Source organism: Podarcis gaigeae, assembly GCF_964106915.1.
Source record: "Podarcis gaigeae genome assembly, chromosome: 6".
Taxonomy (NCBI): domain Eukaryota; kingdom Metazoa; phylum Chordata; class Lepidosauria; order Squamata; family Lacertidae; genus Podarcis; species Podarcis gaigeae.
Window position 1 is genome coordinate 95,143,752 of NC_139682.1, and position 20,936 is coordinate 95,164,687.

At 44.8% G+C, this 20,936-nt stretch overlaps 1 protein-coding gene across 1 annotated transcript in view; it reads right to left on the reverse strand.

Moving 5' to 3' along the window:
* PAPPA2 (pappalysin 2) overlaps positions 1-20,936 on the reverse strand; it is a 116,203-nt gene that overhangs the window by 43,684 nt on the left and 51,583 nt on the right. Inside the window, exons 10-16 of the mRNA XM_083743735.1 lie at positions 18,764-18,957; positions 17,388-17,519; positions 11,193-11,328; positions 9,736-9,946; positions 3,420-3,591; positions 799-976; positions 374-587 (exon numbers count right to left, since the gene is read on the reverse strand). Of these exons, the coding sequence (XP_083599861.1) occupies positions 374-587; positions 799-976; positions 3,420-3,591; positions 9,736-9,946; positions 11,193-11,328; positions 17,388-17,519; positions 18,764-18,957 (1,237 nt within the window). The remainder of the gene's footprint in view (positions 1-373; positions 588-798; positions 977-3,419; positions 3,592-9,735; positions 9,947-11,192; positions 11,329-17,387; positions 17,520-18,763; positions 18,958-20,936) is intronic.

A 20,936-nucleotide genomic window follows, 5' to 3' on the forward strand; every position in this document is an offset into this window, starting at 1 on the left:
AAACCTTCTCCGGGCTAAGTCATGGCTTATATTACCTTCCACCTCACTCTCTAGAGAAGGTCAGAGGCTGACCTTACTTTCTCCTGCTTCCACTCCTCCACCTTGCCTTCTGCACCTGTTCCTGGACGCCAACGTTGAATGACCTTTTAGCCACAAAAGCTGACATTCACAACACACTAGTATGCTTGGGGGAAATGCCAGATCTCCCAGCAGGAGCGGGTCTGGCCACCATCAAACCCACTGGCCAAGTGCAAATACTCCAGTGGCAACATCAAATCCAGCCAGTGCTCTAGTAAGACTGAAGTGCAAATGCTAAGGTGGAAGAGGCAACAGGGAAAATAGCAAAGGGAGATAATATATTTCTTATACTCACTTCCTGGGCTTCTCCTCTGTGGTTTCTGCCACGTGGTATCCAGGCTTACACTTGTAGCGGCAGACAGAGCCCACATCGTGATTCCCTTGCAAGCATCGGGGCACCAGCAGCTTAGCATTGGGAACCGGGCGTGGAGTGTCACATTCCAGTTTGCAGTAAGCTTCTGGGAGTGACCAGAGGCCATCGTCCAGGCAGGTCAGCCACTGACTCATTCCTGACTCCAAGTAAGAGAGCGAGAGGGGGGTGAAGAGAGAGAGAGAGAGAGAGAGAGAGAGAAGGAAAGGAAAGGGAGGGAGAAGAAGCACCCACTCAGAAAATTAGACAGAATTATTTGCAAAGACAAGAGCATAACTTTCTGAAGCTCCAATTTATCATCCAGAGCTACCTAAGGGAGAAGGGTCGTCAAGTAAAGCTCATCGGCATACCTTGCAGCTTTGCTGGCTTGATACAGGAGAAGAAGCATCGCTTCATGTAGGTGGTCCCTTTAGGGCAAGAGAACTCTGCATACAGGACATGTGATTGGTCTGGAAACTGGCAGTCGATGGGGTCGCAAGTCACAGACCTGTCCCAACGCCCATAGTTACAGGTCAAGAGAATTTCTTTCTGAGGGGGAAAAGAGGGGAAAAGTTGCTGTGACTTTCTACTGATTGTCGCAAGACTGATACAGCAATCTAAGAGCTGTCCTTGGCTCAGGAATCAAGCCAGAGTCCAGATGGGAACCGCCAGGAGGTTGGCCTCTGCCTCTGGGCTGGCAGGTGTCTAGTCTTGGCTTACAGCACTGACAATCAGCAGATTATGAGAACTGTTTCCCCAAACTGACCCATATCAGTCAAAACTCCAATGCAGTGCTGGTGGCAGGTGGAAGTGAGAATCATGCCCTGACCTCAGGCTTGTAAATGATGGGAAGCGAAAAAGTGGTTGTCAGCTAATGATGTGTTATTGCTGTTGTTTTACAAAATGAGTTAAACTAGGGTAATTCCCTCATTTCATACAACTGTGATTTTGCTATTTTGCATACTTCGTGTCAATTTTGGTTGTGGAAAGCCCTGCCTCCCCAACCTCCCCTCTGACTCCCAAGACATCAGAATGCTGCACACTCTCAGCATATTATCACATTCAGGAGGTTCACATTAGAAACATTTCTTGTTAAAATAGAATCATAACTGAAAGCTGAGATTTTACAAAGCCAGCTCTTCTCCCCACTTGCTGCAATCTGGTAACAACCAGGAGTCTCCCTGCACCAGGCATTTAATTGGAGGGGGGGATGAGACATATGTCAAGAGTGCCAATCCCATTGTGCGCTTCTGCCCTAACTTGCCTCACTTGTGATGCTAGCAGTGCCCTCCTCCACAGCAAGGCACAAGAGCAGGAGCCCTCAGGCAGTCTTTTCTGCCAAGATGTTTCCTGCTTAAGTGCCAAACATGGAAATGTTAAACGAGGCAGGTTTATTTTGCTGGTGTGTGTGTGTGTGTGTGTGTGTGAAATTAAAGCAAAAAGGATACTTTGTTTCACCCGAGAACGCAGTGTGTGCAAGAGAGGACCCAGGACCCAATCCAAATTGCATCTGCCCACATCTGGATTAACTGGAGAGTCATATGATTAACCATTAGAGAAGATGGAAGAGAGACCGAGCCACCCGGACAGAACCACCTAACGCATGCCTCTTTCCAAGCCACTGACAGGCCTTCATAAATTTTGATCAAGTATCCCTTTTAATTCTTTTCAGACTGGCTTCCTTTCCCAGTGATATCCGGACTGCCCTTTCAGTGGCAGGGACTAATTCAAAAGCCTTTAACAGCCTGAATAGCAACTATTTTGGTCAAAAGACGGCAGGGTTAGGCCACTGGTCGGCTGTATCTGTTACCCAAACCACACGCCATTTTTGCCTCTGGGTTGGAGATTTGGGGGTTAGTCACCCCCGCTTTCAGGGGCTGCATGTATCACCCCAGGGGGCTCTCAGTTGCTGAAACCAACAACAAATTGTAAATAAAATGGTAAATTTTTCACATGTGGGCAGCCACTTTTCCTGATGATGAACGAATGGCATGTGATGGCACAATTCCCAGTTTAATGCTTGAGACACCAGGTTCAATTTGTGCATCTATCAGACTTGTGACTTGATCTGAATGAAAATCAGTCAAAGACGAAGGCAGCATCCATCACCGGTCATTTCCTGCTGGACCATATTAATGATAGTAATACTTAGTATCTACCTAACCATTTTAAAGTATTTCATATGTTTTATCTCTATAATCTGTTGACATGTCATTTTATTATTATCATCCCATTAATGCAAATTGGATAGCGCCGTGGATAACAGAAAGTAGCTTGCCAAACCTATCTGGCAAGTTCACGAGAGAAGCAAAATATGAACCAGACACTTCCTACCTAGCTCCCAGCAAGGTTTCTTATACTTATTGTACTATAATGGGTCTATTAAACTCCTCAGAAAGCCCACTAGCTGACTCAGTGTTACATCAGAGATCAATTTGGCCTAAAACACGACTAGATTATGTGGCAAAGGAACCGTAGTCTGGCACAATGGAAACTGAAGTTTCTGCATTCAAAGTAAATTCTGCAAATAGTTATCATTTGCAGGAAGTTCTTTTCTTTCCACCCCAATATTTCGGTCTCGCCTTTTTTTCTTTTCTTTTCTTTGCCAAACATTGAAATATTTTTGGCAGGGAGCAATGTGGTAACTGGAGAAAAGGAATGGGAAAGTGAGGGAGAACAGGGGTCACTCAAAGGCAGCAATCATAACTGGAGACCATTCGAAAAAGGACATGAAGCTATGATGGTAAGCTTCATGCTGGTCTTCAAGCCTATCTTTGCAAACCATAAAGTCCACACATTTTTGTTTCCTTCATCACAGCCACCACCTGTGAAACATTGCCACAAGACCCCTTAGTACTGTACAATGTATCTACTGGATACACTGGGAAAGATAAATAACTGGTGGGATTGCAGTGGCAAGGTCTGTCTGGAAGCCCCATCTACCCTCTTGCTGAAGCATGCGTGCAATAACATCACAACCCCGTGTACTCACCTGTCCTGGGCGCAGCAGCTGCCCATGGCTGGCATGGAGAACAAAGCCCTTTTCACAGGTAACAGCACACTCCATATGCCCCTGGCTGCTGGGACTGCAGTTGACAGCAGCAGCATGATGGACAAATAGTTGCACACAGCTGCCATCCTCTCCACAGGTGTGTTGGGTGCAGCTGTGGAGAGAAAGGGAAGAGACTCAAAATGCAGCTTCCTGCATTGCAAGGTGGGACCGCATTCTCCTCTTAGCACTGTGACAAAACAAGCTTGACACAAGGGAACGCAGAGTGTCACCCATACACCCTACTGTCAACCTTATTTTTAATCTAAACATCTAGAACCCCCTTGGTGTGGCATCAAAGGAGGAGGAGAAGTGAGGACATGAGGCTTTTCTCCCCTTGGAGCAGCCTGGCAGAATGAATACATCTGGGATCCTTAACTATGTTGTTCAGTCTTTTGACAAGAAACAGCTGAAGATTCTCTTACACACAGGGAGGGGTTACTTGAGACAAAAGGTGATCAAGGCTCTGCCTGCCACTGTAGAAAGTGATAATGGGATAAGGCTGATTCCAGAGGGCAGAAGCAGGTGTCCAAGATGCTCACAGAAGTTTCTTATTGCAAGTTAGAGAGAGACGTCTTAGGAAACATGGGTGACTATGCCACAGAACCATCACCACAGAGTATATTAAGTCCATACCATATTTGCATAATAGATGAGTGGTGCCCCAGGTGGAGAGCAGGACATTATCCTGATGGAATGCAAAAGGCTATTGATTAAAGTTACTGGCAGATGTGTAGGTTTGGCCAGCCAAGCAGAAGGAAGTTCCACATCATCCAGTCTAATTAATGACAGGATAGAGTTCTGTACTTGTGTCAGCAGCTGGCAAATGCCTTAGGTCTCAGATTAGGCATCAGGATACAACTAAATTTATGGCCTCCCCTTTCACTGACAGCAGATCCCTTTCACTGACAGCAGTCAGCCTGCACCAAAATTCATTTTCTCTTTATGCTTGCAAAGAGCCCATACTCATTGCAGTGTCACCTGTACAGCAGAGCTAAGAGTCAATGAGTTCTGCAGCATGTGCTGAGTGCCAGCTGAACTGAGCACCTCAGTAAACACTAACTTCATTTCAGAATTTAATGAACCACTGCTCAAGCGCCAATAATGTATGTCTCTCCCAGCTCCCTCAAACTCCACATTTCTTCCTAATGTTTAGTACAAGTTGTATACAAGTTATATGTGACACAGGACATTCTTTCTGTGATTTAGTTTTGGCTGGTGGGTTCACAGTGTGTGATTACGCCAACACTTTTTTTTATATCAAATGTGCTGTTGTTGTGCCCTCCCTCCACCAGCACCCCATGCCCTGCTTGCAAGTTATTCCCCGAGGGCGCTGGCCATGAGAGACTATCATTACTAGTATCCTTTAACAATAAATCAATGTGTTTTAAAGAAATTTCATCTGCAAAGCTGATTTCTGAATGGAAAGCACAAGAACAAATTATTCCCACTGTTGTTTTAGAAACTCTTCATTAATAACAGTTGTCAGGAGGCCAAGCTATGCACCACTGATTCTAAGAACGAGTCATAACAAATTAGGGCTGCAAAATGCTTGCGCCTCAAAATTCAAAAGTAGGCCTTTATTCATTTATTTAGGACAGTTTTATACTGCTCTTCATTAAGAAAAACACCAGGGCAGTTTACAGATAACGTAATCAAATAAATACAAAGATCAGCACATTATAATATATATAATATCCACAGTAGCTAAAACAAACACTACAAGCTTGATATTAAAAACCAGCAAAATGTTTTAATATGCACTTAGAACCAGTCAAGGTTGGCGAGGGACTGTCTTATGTCAAGGGACATTTCATTCCATGCGCTGGGCTCACGCTGCAGAACCAGGAGGGCCTGATCTCAATGAGCGAGCAAGTCCATACTAGCAAGTCTACACAGGTAACCTGGTCCTAAGTTGTTATAGGAAAGGACTTAAATTTTGATGGACCAAGCCTGTATTACTTTACTTTAAACCACTTATCATAACTTACTGATTTAAGCCAGAGATGCCAACTTCTAAATACCAGGGGGTCAGGTGGAAGGGTGATTCTGTTCTTTCAAATCACGGAATTGTATTTTGCTACATAAATTTACAAGATGGTGGCGTGAAGCCCTTTCTCTAAGTCAGGGGTAGTCAACCTTTTTATGCCTACTGCCCCCAATAGATCTTTCTTGATGGTAAAATTTCCTTACCGCCCACCAGTGCTCGATGGAAGGAGGAGTCAGCTAGTGCCGTAGAACCCCCTACCGCCCACCTAGAATCCTGAAATGCCCACTAGTGGGAGGTATGGACCAGGTGGACAACCCCTGCTCTAAGTGGTATTGAACATATACAATATACTCTATACCACTCACAGTCAGTGTTCAGTCAGTATTCCCTGCAGAAAGGGCTATACAAGAGGAACATGATCATGCTTAGAGACAAAAACACATAACGAAATATGAAAGCATGGAATATGTCACAGCTCAATTGAATTGTTATTTTGGAAGCTTAACTATAGTTTGGAGACAAACCATGGTTTGCAACTGGCCAGAATTGTAACTGCGGTTTGATGTGCATTTGCAAATGGTTGATTGTGCAGAGTAGTTTTGAGTGATGACTCAATTAACAATTACCAAAATGGCCACCGCAAAGATGAGAGGAAGTAGTTCTAAACCGTCGTGTGCCTGCTGTACACCTGATAACTGAAAGAACAGGTGTTTTGTTTTTTTAAAAAAGTTAATTTGAATACAAATTATTATAAAAGTAAAGAACACTATCTCAGAAGCAATATTCTTTCTTCTCTGTCACACGGGAAGGAATGCAGTTTCTAATATGCTAGTTATGATGTTTGCATAATCTAAAAATAATTGATCTTGACTTGCTGTCATGAGGGACAATGGAGAGCCCCACTAGCCGGAAAAGAGAAGAAGAGGAAGTTCTGAAGGAGGGAAGCGGCCAGAGGACCTGCCCAGCATCAGCTTAGCAATGGGCAGCCACGATGGAGCCCCCCTGGATCCAAACCATATGTGTAGAAAGAGCATTGCCAAGACTAGTAGTCCAACACTGAAAAGGAACAGACTGTTTTGAAAAGGTTTCCTTTTGGGGGAGGGGGAGAGGCAAGGACAAGTGAAAATGGCAAGAAAAGGGACCGCAAGACAAAATATTTCTTTTCTCCCTACACGCAGACATGTTTATGAAGTGAGAAATGGTTTTAGGGCAGCTGCTAAAAATTCTTTCACTAGCTTAGATTTCCATTTGCTCCTTTTTAATATATATTTTACAAGCACATGTGTTTGTCAAATCGTTGAGCTTCTGGGGACTTCAACAAGGATCAAATGCAACACAGATCTCCCCCTCCCACCCACACTTCCTCAAGACTCCATTACTGCAATGAGCTCTTCGTGAGGCTACACTTGGGCCTAGTCTGGAGGCTGCAGCTGGACGGTGGATGGGGGACAGACTATTGCCAGCACAGAACTCCAGTGCTCAAAAGCATGCGCTGGCTGCTCATATGCTACTGGGCCATGCTCAAGGTCTTGTATTAATTTACAAGGAGCCAGTGTGGTGTAATGGTTAAGAGCAGTAGACTCGTAATCTGGTGAACCGGGTTCGCTTCCCCGCTCCTCCACATGCAGCTGCTGGGTGACCTTCGGCTAGTCACACTTCTTTGAAGTATCTCAGCCCCACTCACCTCACAGAGTGTTTGTTGTGGGGGAGGAAGGGAAAGGAGATTTTTAGCTGCTTTGAGACTCCTTCGGGTAGTGATAAAGCAGGATATCAAATCCAAACTCTTCTTCTTCTTAACTAACCCCTTCTCTCGCTGACCAATCCCTGATGTATTCAGGGGAGTCCCTGTTGGTTCCATGGCTCAGATGCCCAGCTTGTATCCACCAGACCCATGCATTTAGGCCCAGCAAGAGAGGGGGAAATTGCATCTGGCAACCTGAAAAGCTTAAGCTGACAGACCAATGGTCATAGCAGTCCTCTCCAGGTGTAGGGCAGGAGAAGGATGTGGCTCCCTACCAAAAGCAGGGTTTGAGGGCACTGCTAATTGGCTAAGCTTGCAAAGTCCTGTGCCTTTGCCTACATGGTTTAATTTCAAGGCCAAGGAAGTGGGGTTTGAAGGTGCTGCCAGAAAGTGGCACTTGCAGTGCCCTGTACCTTTGCCTGTGCCATTTGACTTAAAGCACAGGTGGTACTGTGGTCTAAACCACTGAGCCTCTTGGGCTTGCCAATTGGAAGGTCAGTGGTTTGAATCCCTGCGACGGGGTGAGCTCCCGTTGCTTGGTCCCTGCTCATTGCCAACCTAGAAGTTCGAAAGCACACCAGTGCAAGTAAATAAATAGGTACTGCTGTGGCCGGAAGGTAGACGGAGTTTCCGTGCGCTCTGGCACTTGTCATGGTAACGCGTTGCGCCAGAAGTGGTTCAGTCATGCTGGCCATGTGACCTGGATGTTTGTCTGTGGATAAATGCCAGCTCACTTGGCCTCAAAAGTGAAATTAACACTACACCACATACAGATAGGTAGCCGTGTTGGTCTGCCATAGTCAAAACAAAAAAAATTCCTTCCAGTAGCACCTTAAAGACCAACTAAGTCAGTTCTTGGTATGAGCTTTCGTGTGCATGCACACTTCTTCAGGTATCTGACTACACCACATAGTCACCTTTGACTGGACTTTACCGTCCAGGGGTCCTTTACCTTTACCTAGATTTCAGGGTAGTTCACAACATAAAATCACAATATAAAAAACAGAAAATACAGAATAAAAAGAAAAACAAAGCAAACCCCTCTTTCACAATACATTTTAAAAGGGCATAGGATGTCAACCAGTCAAAGGCCTGGTTAAAGAGGAATGTTTTTGCCTAAAGGTGTGTCATGAAGGTGCCAACCAAACTTTCTTGAGGAGAGCATTCTACAAATGTACTGCACACTTTCTTTTGCCATACCTGCTCTGATTATATGTGTCTGGAATTTTGAATACCCCATAAACACTGGGGTTCTTTTATATGGGACATATACATGTTGTGGCAGTGATAAAGATGCTTTCTTTCAAGTAAGTGCTGGTCTCCACAGCTCCACGTTTTTTTTAAAAAAGCTTTTAAACTCCCACTGAGCACGCCCAAGCACTGGACACTCCCAAAGTGACTCTATAGTTCCCCTTGTTTACATTTTTGGTTTACTTACAGCATCTTAGGCATGTGCCTGAAATACATAATGACCAAAGAGTCCCCAAATTCTGTTTTGCAAGCTAAGTGAGTTCTTTTATACAATTTTTAAAGTGTAAGCTGCAGCCCTCCATGAGTGCCCGCTGTTCTCTGAGTGAAACTGAACCTAGTTGGGCTTCATGGAATTTTCCATGTATCGGGGAAGAGGGGACACAATGGCTATTTATTTTTCATTCCAAGCATCTGTTCCCACTTCTGCTTTGGGAGTATGGGCTTCTAATCCCCCATTCCAGAGTCACTTCCTCTGCAACAAGCTTTACACAAAGGGTTGTGTGACATGAAGAAGCCATGAAATGAGTAAAGGGGAATAAGCACTGGCCAAGACAGCATGAAGTGAAAAGAAACCCCCTTTACTCCAGTTGCAGAGCAGCCTGCAACTGAATCACAATCCATGTGATCTTGCCCCAAATGGATGTGATCTTGCCCAAAAATAGCACCGACGGCAGCGCTGCTTCTCTGCCGTTGGCAGAGGGGGTGGGGCAGGTGGGGCACCTGTAGAAGTGCCACCTAAGGGGCTTCTGCAGTTCCCTCCCTCATCGTTTACATGGTGCAGTTTTCCTGTTGTCTTCTGTACCCAGCACAAACTCTAAAGCTCTTGATGGCCTGATTGCACCATGCTTTTCTGCTATTGTATTCCAATATGCCCCTGGTGGTTCCCCTCACACCTTTATCAACTCAAGTTGCCCCAAAGTTTCCTGCTCTCTTAAAAAACACTCTGCTGTTGTCTCTTATGCCTTCGGGAACATGAGGTTAGTACTTCTCCCTCACCTCTGACTTAATCCCTCAGCCCCTTCTTACACACTTACCCTGGATTTGCCCACAGGACAGAGCAGCTCCTGATGGTTACTCTCCACTTTCTCAGCAAGGGAATAAAGTAGCAGACTTAACAGTGCAATCCTAACCATGTCTACTTGGAAGAAAGTCTTACTGAATTCAGAGAGGCTTGCTTCTTGCCAATCCAAGGCAAGGAGCGGCGTCAGGATGACAGCCTTAAGCAACTGTCTCTTCGCAGGGGTTTGAAGTGACAATACCAAATCCTGAGGAGTTACCTGAGTCTCTGGCGGCCATGCCCCTCATGCTCTGGGAGGCAGTTGCTCGGGTTGGGAGGGTCTGGTGGCGAACGTGTCCGCAAGGCCACCGCAGAGATGCCCACGGAGAGGGAGGAGAAGTTGAGCAGGGCGGATGTGATTTGGCGGAAGGAAACGTTGTCACTTAAGTTGATGACCAGTGGATTCTGCTGGCACGACAGCTCGTACGTTGCTAAAGGTGATTAAGGAAGAAAGTAACTTTGGGTCCCTGTGAAGTCCCTCTAAATTAGAGAAGATAAGCCCTCTGAGTCTCTCCTCCAACTGGATTGAAATTTGTCTGTATTTCCCAGGGGAAAAAGGTGAAACCTGGAAACACCTCAAAGCCAAGCCAAGGGCTCAGAGTGATGCCACATACACTCTGCCATTCTCCTTGGCCAACTTCCACTGCCTCACAGTGGCCAAACACTTACCCCTTCCCCATTATTCAATGGTGAAGGGAACAGTGATAAAAGCACACGAGGAGGAAAGAGAAGGAAGCAGCATGCAGAGAGGTCCCTAAAGAAATCCAGCACAGTACCAATCTTTCTCTACAGCATGTAGCTGCAAGGGAGTTCAGTATGTTTTGTGTCACACATGGGCAACAGTAAGGCCCAAAGGCCATGCCAGCGCCCGCAAGAAACCAGGATCTTCTGCTGTGAAACAGGGCTTGGGCATCAGAGCTTCACAGCTTCCTCGGTCAACACGCAACTGTGGAAAGAGTTCCAAGGCAAGTAGGAAGTCTGAAAACCACTGTTCTGAAGGAATGCAAAGCCCTGTCAACAGAGTAGCAAGTAATATAGCGCATTTGTGAAAACCCTTCTTCTCTATGAAGCAATTTAGACAGGCAGGGGCACAGTGAGGGCTATGCTGTTTCCGACTACAGGTAGGGCTCCAATGTTTCAATGCTCCCCTCCCTACAAACATTTTTAAAACTCCATAACTCTACAAAGCTATCAAGAAAAAGGTTCTAGGCAAGACTCTCCCCAGGCAAGCTAGTTGTTTATGTGCAAGGGGTCTCGGTGGGAAGCAGTCAGACATTCAAGCCACCACAGGTGGTCTGAAAGGAGCCAGCACAGCAACAGACACATCTGACTCGTGGTTTTGCTTTCCACTGAATTGTACACACATATTTCTTTCTTCCCAGCTCCATTGTGGTCTCTGGTCAAACAGGTTTTGCAGGTCTTATAAAAAACACTTTAAAAACTAACAGAGGCAAAAACAGAATTAACGTATACATCATAAGCAATGATTCTGCTGCCAAACCACCTACAGCTCCCAGGGAGTGAGGGGAGGGTGGAAAGAAACAACACTCCTGTCTGTCTGAAGTCCACTAAATTGCTCTTTACAAGAAGCAAATGGTAAAAACAGCAAATAAATGTTAGAACCTAATGACACACAAGAACCTGGATGAAAACCAAACTCACTGATTGCGCACTCACCAAGGAAGTGGCTGTGCCCACTGATGTCACCCAGCTGAACTGTCACAGTAGACTTAGGCTGGTCATCCATGGAAGTGCCATCGGACACCAGGAAAACAAAGAGTGAGGTAGCTATGCTGGGTCTGTTGAAGCACACCTGGGCTCCAGGATACCGCAAAGGAGGAGTGCATTATGGAGTGTGAAAAAGAAACAGGTACGTTACATAGATAGGTAGACAAGCAAAAACTCCCCCCTACTGTATTCCTCACCCCAACTGACACTGGCCAACAACCCTGAAGTTCTTCTTCGTTCCACTTGGCTCATTTGCTCCCTGGATTGTCTTCCGAAAGATCCCTTAAGCAGGGCTGGTACTCTTCTAAGGTGAACTTGGCACATCCTCTGCTACTACATGGCAACCCCATCTCTTCCTCAAGAAAGCCCAACTAATAAAGGACCGTATAAAGTACAGTGATATGTAGTCAATTAGATTTTAAGGTAAGTGATGCATCGTTTCAGGCAACTGAAACTTATTACAGGGCAACACTTCCTGTATGGGTAAATGGACAAACCCAGCTGGTCACAGATCATTCTAAGAATCCCCTAAATTTTAAACATCAACAAGCTGTAGTGCCTTCTTCTGATGCTCACAAAGCGGTTTGCCAAAATCCATCTTTTCCAGTTCAACTCTGCAGTAGTATCAGTGAACACTTCAAGGTTATCAAGACCCCCATCTCTGAACCAAAGAGGAAAGGAAATGGGCCTCGTGTCCACAGAATCACCTTCACCTTTGGGGGGGGGGGAGGAACTGAATCCCTATTTTATCTCATGCAGGTGGTTGAGCACCTGCGCTCTTCTTGCCATCTCTTGGTCATTTTTAAAAAGAAATGCACCATTGTTGTTGTTGCTGCTGCTGCTGTTGTTGTTGTTTAGTTCAACAACAAATTCCCCAATGCAGAAATTCTGCCAGTTTTCAGTAAACAAGGTAACGAGGGCATTCACACCAGTTAGTGTAACTTAGCTATCTCTTAATAAATTTATCCGACTGCTTTATTAGATTTTAAGCATAAACATCATCAACAGAACTGGTAACAGTTATTTGATACTTCGCTACACAGTGGTAACGATTCTGTATTCAATGTGGAATAGTCCAGTGGTAGAACAGGAAATTATCTATTGACTTATTGCAAGACAGAGGGCAGAAGAAGAGACACATAAACTTTGAGAAGTTCTGTTCCACGAGCCTTGCCAGGTCCTGCCTGATTCACCCCTTCCATCCTTAGGGCACTTACTGCCTTCACTTGTTTCAACTTACTGTCCCAACAGAGAAAAATGGTGCAAATCTGCAGAACACTTCCTCCCTACGAGGCCACAATAACCAACCATTCTGAATAATTTGGGGGTCTCCGGAACCTCAACTATATCCGAAGCTCTAGCATTCGTGAGGGTTCAGTAGGAACCCTTGTGAAGGTCCAGCCTCTTTCTGGGCAAGCAACAGGATGGCCATGAACTCTAGTCGGAACCTGCCAAGATCCCATAAGAGGTTGCTCAAATCTTCCTCAGATGCAACAACTCTAATCTTCCTCAGATGCAACAACAAACCACAGTTTTGTCAAATTAGGAAATAATTAATTATTATGCTGTTTATGTCAGAGGGAGAGGGAGAATGCAAGCACATTCCTGATCCTATAAATCAGCCTTTCCCAACCTTGGGTTTCCAGATGTTGTTGAACTACCACACCCATCATCCACAGCCAACAGGGGAAGCAGTCAGGGAGGGAGGAAGTGGTAGTCCAATAACATCTGGGAACCCAAAGTTGGGAGAAGCTGCCTGTTGTCAAAATGCAGTGCACCTCTGTCTTCTCTACCGAATCGACTTCCCCCACTTCTCAAAATTCAGCATCACAGCCCAAGGCCATTTTCTTTTAGATTTACCTAGGCATTTCAATACATTTTACTGATTCACAGCACAGTCCTATCCACATGCCCAATGAATGTTCTATCGACTTCAACACAGACTAAGTTGTAAGCCCTGCTGAGTTCAACAGAACCTACTTCCAGGGTTCTGCTGTTAACGGAACAAGTTTTAATCCATTTGAAGAGTTTTATCTGCTGTTTTCTTGTTTCAGTTTGCATTTGTTTTATGTTGCAGCACCCTGAAATCTAATATGACGGAAGGGTGATATAAAGGGTTTTAACATAAAATAAAGGGAAGTGAGTGGAGGGGGAGAAACAGACATTTTTATTGCTTGGCCATAAATTTATGGATGGAAAATAATAAAGTATGCAAGCAGTGCCAAAAGTGAGAGTTTTTAATATAAACATCCATGGATGAAGGGAACCGACCATGAAATGTAATAAAACTAGAACGTGCTTTAATCTCTGGTGAAGAGTGGAACGCAAACCTCCCGCAAGTGCTGCAGAAAAGGAGCATTCTCCTTTGTTACTGGCCCAAGGAGTGAATGCTGGGAAGCTGCTCCATCACGTTCACTGCTGAGACGAGCAGGAGAGTTTGGGGTGTGGGTGGGCAGGTCATGGCATAAGGAAAGAGAAACAAGCAAAGATGCAAGATGTGTTGACGGTCAGCAACTTTGACTATTTGGGCCTCATTTGAATATCTTTAAATATTTTGGTGGCTTTTTCGCTTTTAATACCATTATGATATAGTTTTGCTGCTTTGTAAGGGTTTTTTTTTAAGTTTATTTTGTTGTATGCTGTGGTTGCAAATTGCTTTAGGAAGACTTGTCATGAGAAGCAGTACACAAATGTATTAAATAAATTAGAAAACAGGACTTCCGGGTTGGCGCCATCGCCGAATGGCGGACTCCCTCCGAGCTCCGGAGGGAGCCTGCTCGGCAGGGGCTGGGTCCTACCGCGCCGGCGACGCGGGGACCCTCAAAAACCATGGGCGCTGAAACCCATGGACATGGTGACTCGGTTGGCACCTTTTGCGCTCCCCCCGGCCCGCGAAGGAGCCTTTTTAAAGGCTATGGAACGGGTGACGGGGGGGGGGGTGCTTTGAGTCCTCCGCTTCCCCTGCCGAGCGAAGCCGCATGCCATTTGACGGAGAGCGCTGACTTCTTCTATTGAAAATCTGGACCTAAAAGAATAACCCGTGAGTAATTGGAACCTGGACTAAAAAGGGGGATAAATTTTTTAAAAAAATTCGGAGCGAGCGGGGGAGGCGCAAAAAGGAATTCAGCCCCCCCCCTGTTGTAGAGGAGTTAAAGCAAAGGATTTGACATCTAAGATCGAGTGCAACCCTATTTTTACAAAGTTACTAATTTCGCGACGGAAAACTATAAGACTGAGCTGGAGGAGAAAAGTGGAATTGATTTAAAAAGTAACCCCCCCCCGGAACCCTGGGAGCGTTTTGCGAGAGCGCCGGGAGAAGACAAAGAGAGGTTTTGACAGCTGTCAAAGAGCTGTCAAAGCAGAAGAACAAAAATGAGAACTTTGTTACAAGGACTTTGCCGGTTACATTTGTTATAAATTGGATACAAATTGTTTAAAACAAGGAATAACAAGTTATTTGGACTGATTGGGGTGATCTGGAAGGGAACTGAGTTACTGCAACCCACCTAGAGGAGCCGAGGGATATTACAAGTTGTTGACATGGAATTTGAATAGAACTTTCTATCTCCTGGGAAACTGCAGAAATGGAACACTATTTTGACTACAGAGGCTGACATACTAAAGAAGACAATAGACTTATCTATTGAAAAATGGAAGGGACTTGGCATTATGTTTCGTTCCTGAATAACAGAGCCTCTGCAGCTGAATTTGAAGCTTTTGGAATTATAACATTTGTGCAGGAAAACAGGAAAGGAAAAAAAAAGAAAAAGAAAAGGAGAGTGATCAACAAGAACAACAAGAATAACAAGAATAACAAGAATTGGATAAAGTTGGAAGAGGGAACATTTGGGACATCCAGATTTGAAAGGTTTAAAGAAATAAAATTGGAGTTTTTACTCCTAATGTATAAAAATCTGGATGGAAAAAATGGGCCTTTTTGAGACAGACTCCTTCCAAGATTGGACATTCGAAATTAAAGATGACTGGTAAAGGACTATGGCTTAAATAATTGTGGGAGCTCCAGGAAGACATCAGATGTTGATAAATTTTGGGAACGCAACCGGGAAAAGGGGGAGGGAAATTTGGAATCCAAAGGGTGTTAAACTACATTTTATTTTATTATATTTTAATTTGTAATGTATGTTAAAGGGGGGAACGCGTGGAAGGGAACAGGTCGATTTTAGGAGATGGGAAAATATTTTTAAATTGGGTCAATGACAATAAGTTCAAAATTTGGGATAAGAAATTGCTGAATTTATAAGTAATAATTGGAATACAAGAGTGGGAGGGGAGGGGAAGTCCTGGAAAGATGTTATGGAAAACAAGATTTTAAATTTGGATGTTTTGTTTTTTTATATTTGGTTGTAATTGGAAACTTTTAATAAATATTATTTTAAAAAAATAAATTAGAAAACAGATAGCACTCTTTTTAATGGTTTGGACACATTTACAGAAGGGTGGATTTATTAATGGCCATTAAATATGACAGCTGACTAGAAAGACAGCTTGCCCATCTGTACCACATGTGCTTCCCATGGTCATATATTTGGGTACCGCACTGTGAAGTCCATAAAACTCAGGTGTAAATATGTGCAAATAAACCACATTTCTTAAAGACACTACAGTCTCTGTCATGCCTCATTCCAAAGGAACACAAATGCTGCTTGGGTGCCAGACCCCTGGAATCTTCCTACTGCTCAGCAGAGACTGGGGTGTCTGGTAACAGCACCTCCCCATCTCCAAAACTTTTTAGAGCTCCTCACTTTGTGGAGAGAGAGAGAGAGAGAGAGAGAGAGAGAGAGAGAGAGCTAGTCTCACTTGCATGTGGCCTAGGAGAGACTGCCTTCCCACCCAGTGCCTTCTGCCTAAATGTAAAAAGGCCCACAAGGTGGCTTCCCAAGAAATAAAGAAAACAATAAAAACTGAAACCAAGTGAAAACAGCAGTGCCTGGTGAAGTCAGTAATGAAGGCACCCGAAGAACATGTCTAGGTAGGGCATTCTACAGTTGGGGAATCAGATTCCCCACTGGTTGTCTTACCACGTGGGCCAGTGTTTACAGGAAAAGCTGGCCATCTCAAGATCCTGATCTCAGACTCTTATAGGTCAAAAAATTGTGCCTGACCATGAACTAGAAGCAAGAAGATCTTTTGTGACTGGTACAATATGTTCACCATAGTGAAGCCCAGTGAATGACCTGGTTACCATGTTCTGAATCAGCTGAAGTTTCTGAATGGATTTCATAACCTGAATGTTACTAGAGCATGGATAACTGTGACATGATTGTGTTTATGAAGAGAAGGTCCCAGTCGGTGGGCTACTGAGAAGACGCTAGATGTTATTTAGCAAAGACAGGTGTGTGTCAAGCCTTCAGGATGTCAACACCAAACTGCAACAACTGAAACTCATATATGAGAAAAATGAACAGGTCTAGTACATCCTGTACTTTATCCAGAGTTACATCCAAGCTGGAGCAGATTTGAGTGGTTTTATCCCTGGAGCTCCCACTGCATGGCATTTGTGCAGACACAACTGTAGTGGTGAAGTAAGCTTTCTTTAGCGCCATTGTCAATACAAAACTAGGTCCCAAAGCAGGCTCGAGTATGCATTTGATAGACTCATCCTGGTTCTTTCCCCACTTGTGTTCCAGCCGCTGTCCCTGTCCTGTCCATCATGCCACAGAGAATATAACTGTGGGAAAGAGTGCCTAGAGGTAACTTTGTTTACTGCATGGGTCATCAGTCAGAACTTTGGCAAACTTCTAGCCATGCCAGCAAGAAAATCCCCTAGGGCTATCTGGAAATTTCAAACTTCTTCAGCCACATGAGAGAGGTTCTTGCTTCAAACACCACAGGGCCAGATACCAGTTGTGTGAAAATTGGGATCTGAAGGCACTAAGTCTAACCTCCAAGATTCACTTCTGGGAACTGCTGCGGAAAGGAAAACCTAAAGTAAATCTGGAAGGTCCTGCTCAGACAAAACATCTGTAGGATTTTTTTAGTTTCTGTGAGACTGGCAAAATGTGCAGAGCACTAGAATAAAACCTTGTGAGGGTTCAGCAAATCCCTACTTTTGGAAAACTGTACATATTATCTGCCACATCCTCTCAATGTACCCTTGATACTCTGAGTGCCCAAAGCACTTACTTTTAGCCAAACTCTATCGTCCAAGAGCATTTTCTCCCTGTCTGCATCTTGAAGGGCACCATGACTGGTACAAGGGAACCAAGCCGCATGGGGGTGATGCTCCAGTGTGTCCTGGGGATGAGGCTTGCACACCTGGAAAGAAGGGGTTTTCAGAGCAGGGAGAGGGGGGTTGGGAAAGGAAAAGAAATTTCAGTCACATTAGAAGAAGGGAAATCAGAAACACACAAGTGAAGCTCAGCACAAAACAGTCCCTTAATTGTACCACCAAGTTTGTCAGCAGTGAAAAGGGGTGAGGGCATAAAATTCTCCAGTCGTTTCAGTTCTCCTACCACCATTTTTGGTAGTAGCTGTCACTTTCCCCACATGGTCTCTTGGAACAATGCATCGTGTGAGATGGCAGCTGGACTACCAACACAGAACCTGTGCTAAGCCGTCATGTGGTGGAAGCTTCAGCAGTGAAAGTTACAACACACGGAATAAAAAAAAAATTAAGAGGGGTGGGGAGCCTATTAAGAGAAATCCTGCTTAGCCCACATCCAGCTTCCCAGAATTCCCTTTGAATGTTTTCATTTTCTGATAGCCATGACTGCAACTAACTGGGGTCCAGAGACCTTCCACTTGAGCGTACGAAGCCATATTTTATTCAATCAAACTCCAGTTCCAGTACTATCGGCCTGGTGGTAGCTTTCTGTGGCTCAGCCCTCACTGAGATGGTAAACCCACACCTGGGCTATACCACTTTGGATTGCTAAAAAAGTGGGGGCTCACATCATTGATTATTCCACCATACAAAAACCTTCATAGAGGACATAAGCCTATCAGGAAGAAAATGAGAGTAGAACCTGGCTGCCTAATATCTAGTTTTCCGGGTGGCAATAATGTTGTTGCTTTTTATGGCAGAGTATTCAAGCATGCAAGTCTCCACCTGGTCTCTGAAGCAATAATGGCAAGACACAGGTTGCCCAAGACAAAGTTCATTGCCAGCATTTTGACCTTTCTGAGATCCTTTAACTGGGGATGCCTGCAAATTGTGTGCTCTGCCACTGGCTCTATAAGCCTTACCCTCACTTCTAAGAGAGAAACAAGGAAGATCTTCACGATTGCCAAGAAACAGACACAGAGGTAGAAGTTCAGGAATGGCTGAAGTTAATCGGCCTCTCCATAGACCTCAGTATCTATGGAGAAGTACTCTATAGTTGAAAGGTATGCATGAGGGGTTGGAACTTATCCACTGATGTTGCCAGTAAAGTTCAGTTCATCCCAGTTCAGAGCAGAATCAATAGCTGGCAGACTTGGGAAGATCACAGAGGTTTGGGACATGTTCTTCTTCCAGGAATAACATAAGGGCTTGAATATGAAATAAAAATTCCCCTCACCCTCACAAGAGGTTCTCCTGTCACCAGGGAAACCGGGCATGCCTTCTGGTCCTGGTGGGAGGCATAAGCCTCTGATGCCCACTGATCCACATACTCTTTGGGGGTGTAGAGACCACAATCCACAATGCTGCTGCTCTTCTCAAACGGCTCACAAATGCCATCGCCATCAGATACATAGCACAGGCTTGGCTCTCCTGCAGATTTAAAAGAACAGCTAAGATGGTGCATTTGTAAATTTATTTTGTGTTATAAAAACACTCGTGATACTTTGGGATTCAACATAAGAACAATTCACTAACATATATCCATTTGCCTGCCCTCTGTCACTTCTCCCTATAACAGAAATTAGTATCTCCTGGTTTAGAAGACATCTGAAGGCAGCCCTATTTAGGGAAGCTTTTAATGTTTAATAGGTTATTGTATTTTAGTGTTTTGTTGGAAGCCACCCCTGCCCTGCTGCCATTTTTAGTATTTCTTTCTTCTGAATGATTCTATGAATGTTTGTGTCACACCCCCTCCAGTGTTCCTCTATTACTCTCTAAGGCCTGGGTGGCCAATTTGGGGCAGTCGGGCTGATGTTGACTTCAGCTTCCATTATCCCTGACAGTTGGACATGCTGATGGGAGTTGTCACCCACATTGGCTATCCATACTCTAAGACCCATGGGCAGCTAGACCCATGTGTGTTCTCCAAATAAAGTGTCTCTGAGGTACATTGACAAAGGCCTATAGTCCACGAGGCAGAAGATACTGGTTTTCTGATATGGAACAAGACAAGAGCAAGATTCTGAGTATTTATACCATGCCTGGCCAATCCAGAAGCTTGATAAGGGCTAAAGGGGACCCCTGACCATTAGGTCCAGTCGTGGCCGACTCTGGAGTTGCGGCGCTCATCTCGCTTTATTGGCTGAGGGAGCCGGCGTACAGCTTCCGGGTCATGTGGCCAGCATGACTAAGCCGCTTCTGGTGAACCAGAACAGTGCACGGAAACGCCGTTTACCTTCCCGCCGGAGCGGTACCTATTTATCTACTTGCACTTTGACATGCTTTCGAACTGCTAGGTTGGCAGGAGAAGGGGCTGAGCAATGGGAGCTCACCCCATCGTGGGGATTCGAACCGCCGACCTTCTGATCGGCAAGCCCTAGGCTCTGTGGTTTAACCCACAGTGCCAACTGCGTCCCTTAGAAGCTTGATTGTTGTTGTTTAGTCGTTTAGTCGTGTCCGACTCTTCGTGACCCCATGGACCAGAGAACGCCAGGCACCTCTGTCCTCCACTGCCTCCCGCAGTTTGGTCAAACTCATGCTGGTAACCTCGAAAACACTATCCAACCATCTCGTCCTCTGCCGTCCCCTTCTCCTTGTGCCCTCCATCTTTCCCAACATCAGGGTCTTCTCCAGGGAGTCTTCTCTTCTCATGAGGTGGCCAAAGTACTGGAGCCTCAGCTTCACAATCTGTCCTTCCAGTGAGCTAGAAGCTTGATACTGCTTGTCAATTACAGGGACTGATTTTGCACCCTTGTTACCTCCCATACAGGAAGAGAGGTACGAGACCAAAACACAGGTAGCCCATGTGACTAGACCCGTCTCAGGCTATGCAATTTGTGATTGATGTCCCTGGCACACTTTTTCCTCTCCTTCCATAACTTTGTTATTCCTTTATAATGCATTTCTACATACTTATGGGCTTAGGAATAGAGTGGGCATTTTTAAAAAGAAGGAAGCTCTGTTGGGATACGAGACTTTCAAGTCTTTCTGTACATTTTTCTATAAAACAATTTTAAAAACTTGTTTTTATATAAAAACAGAAAACAAAAACTAGAAGAAAGTCTAGAGAGAAGAAAGTCAGCCTGCTATTTCTCGGATGCCGTTATATACCGTATGTGGTAAGCAGTCATGAATCCCTGACTTTTCAGTGTCTAAAGTGATTTTTAAGTCTGCCAACTGCAACCGTGTGAGGTAGGACCTGAACAAGGGCTGAGAGAAACTACCTTCTCAAGGCCACCAAGAGAGTTCATGGCATCTGTACAGCATCTGAAGCCAAGGAGACCCTGGTCCAAGTCCAACACACTCTCGACTACTTCATACACTGGTCAATGGGAATGTTGCCACTGATTTTAATGGAATGTGGCTTTTACCCAAAATGCTTTACAGACCCATGCCAAACACTTGACAAA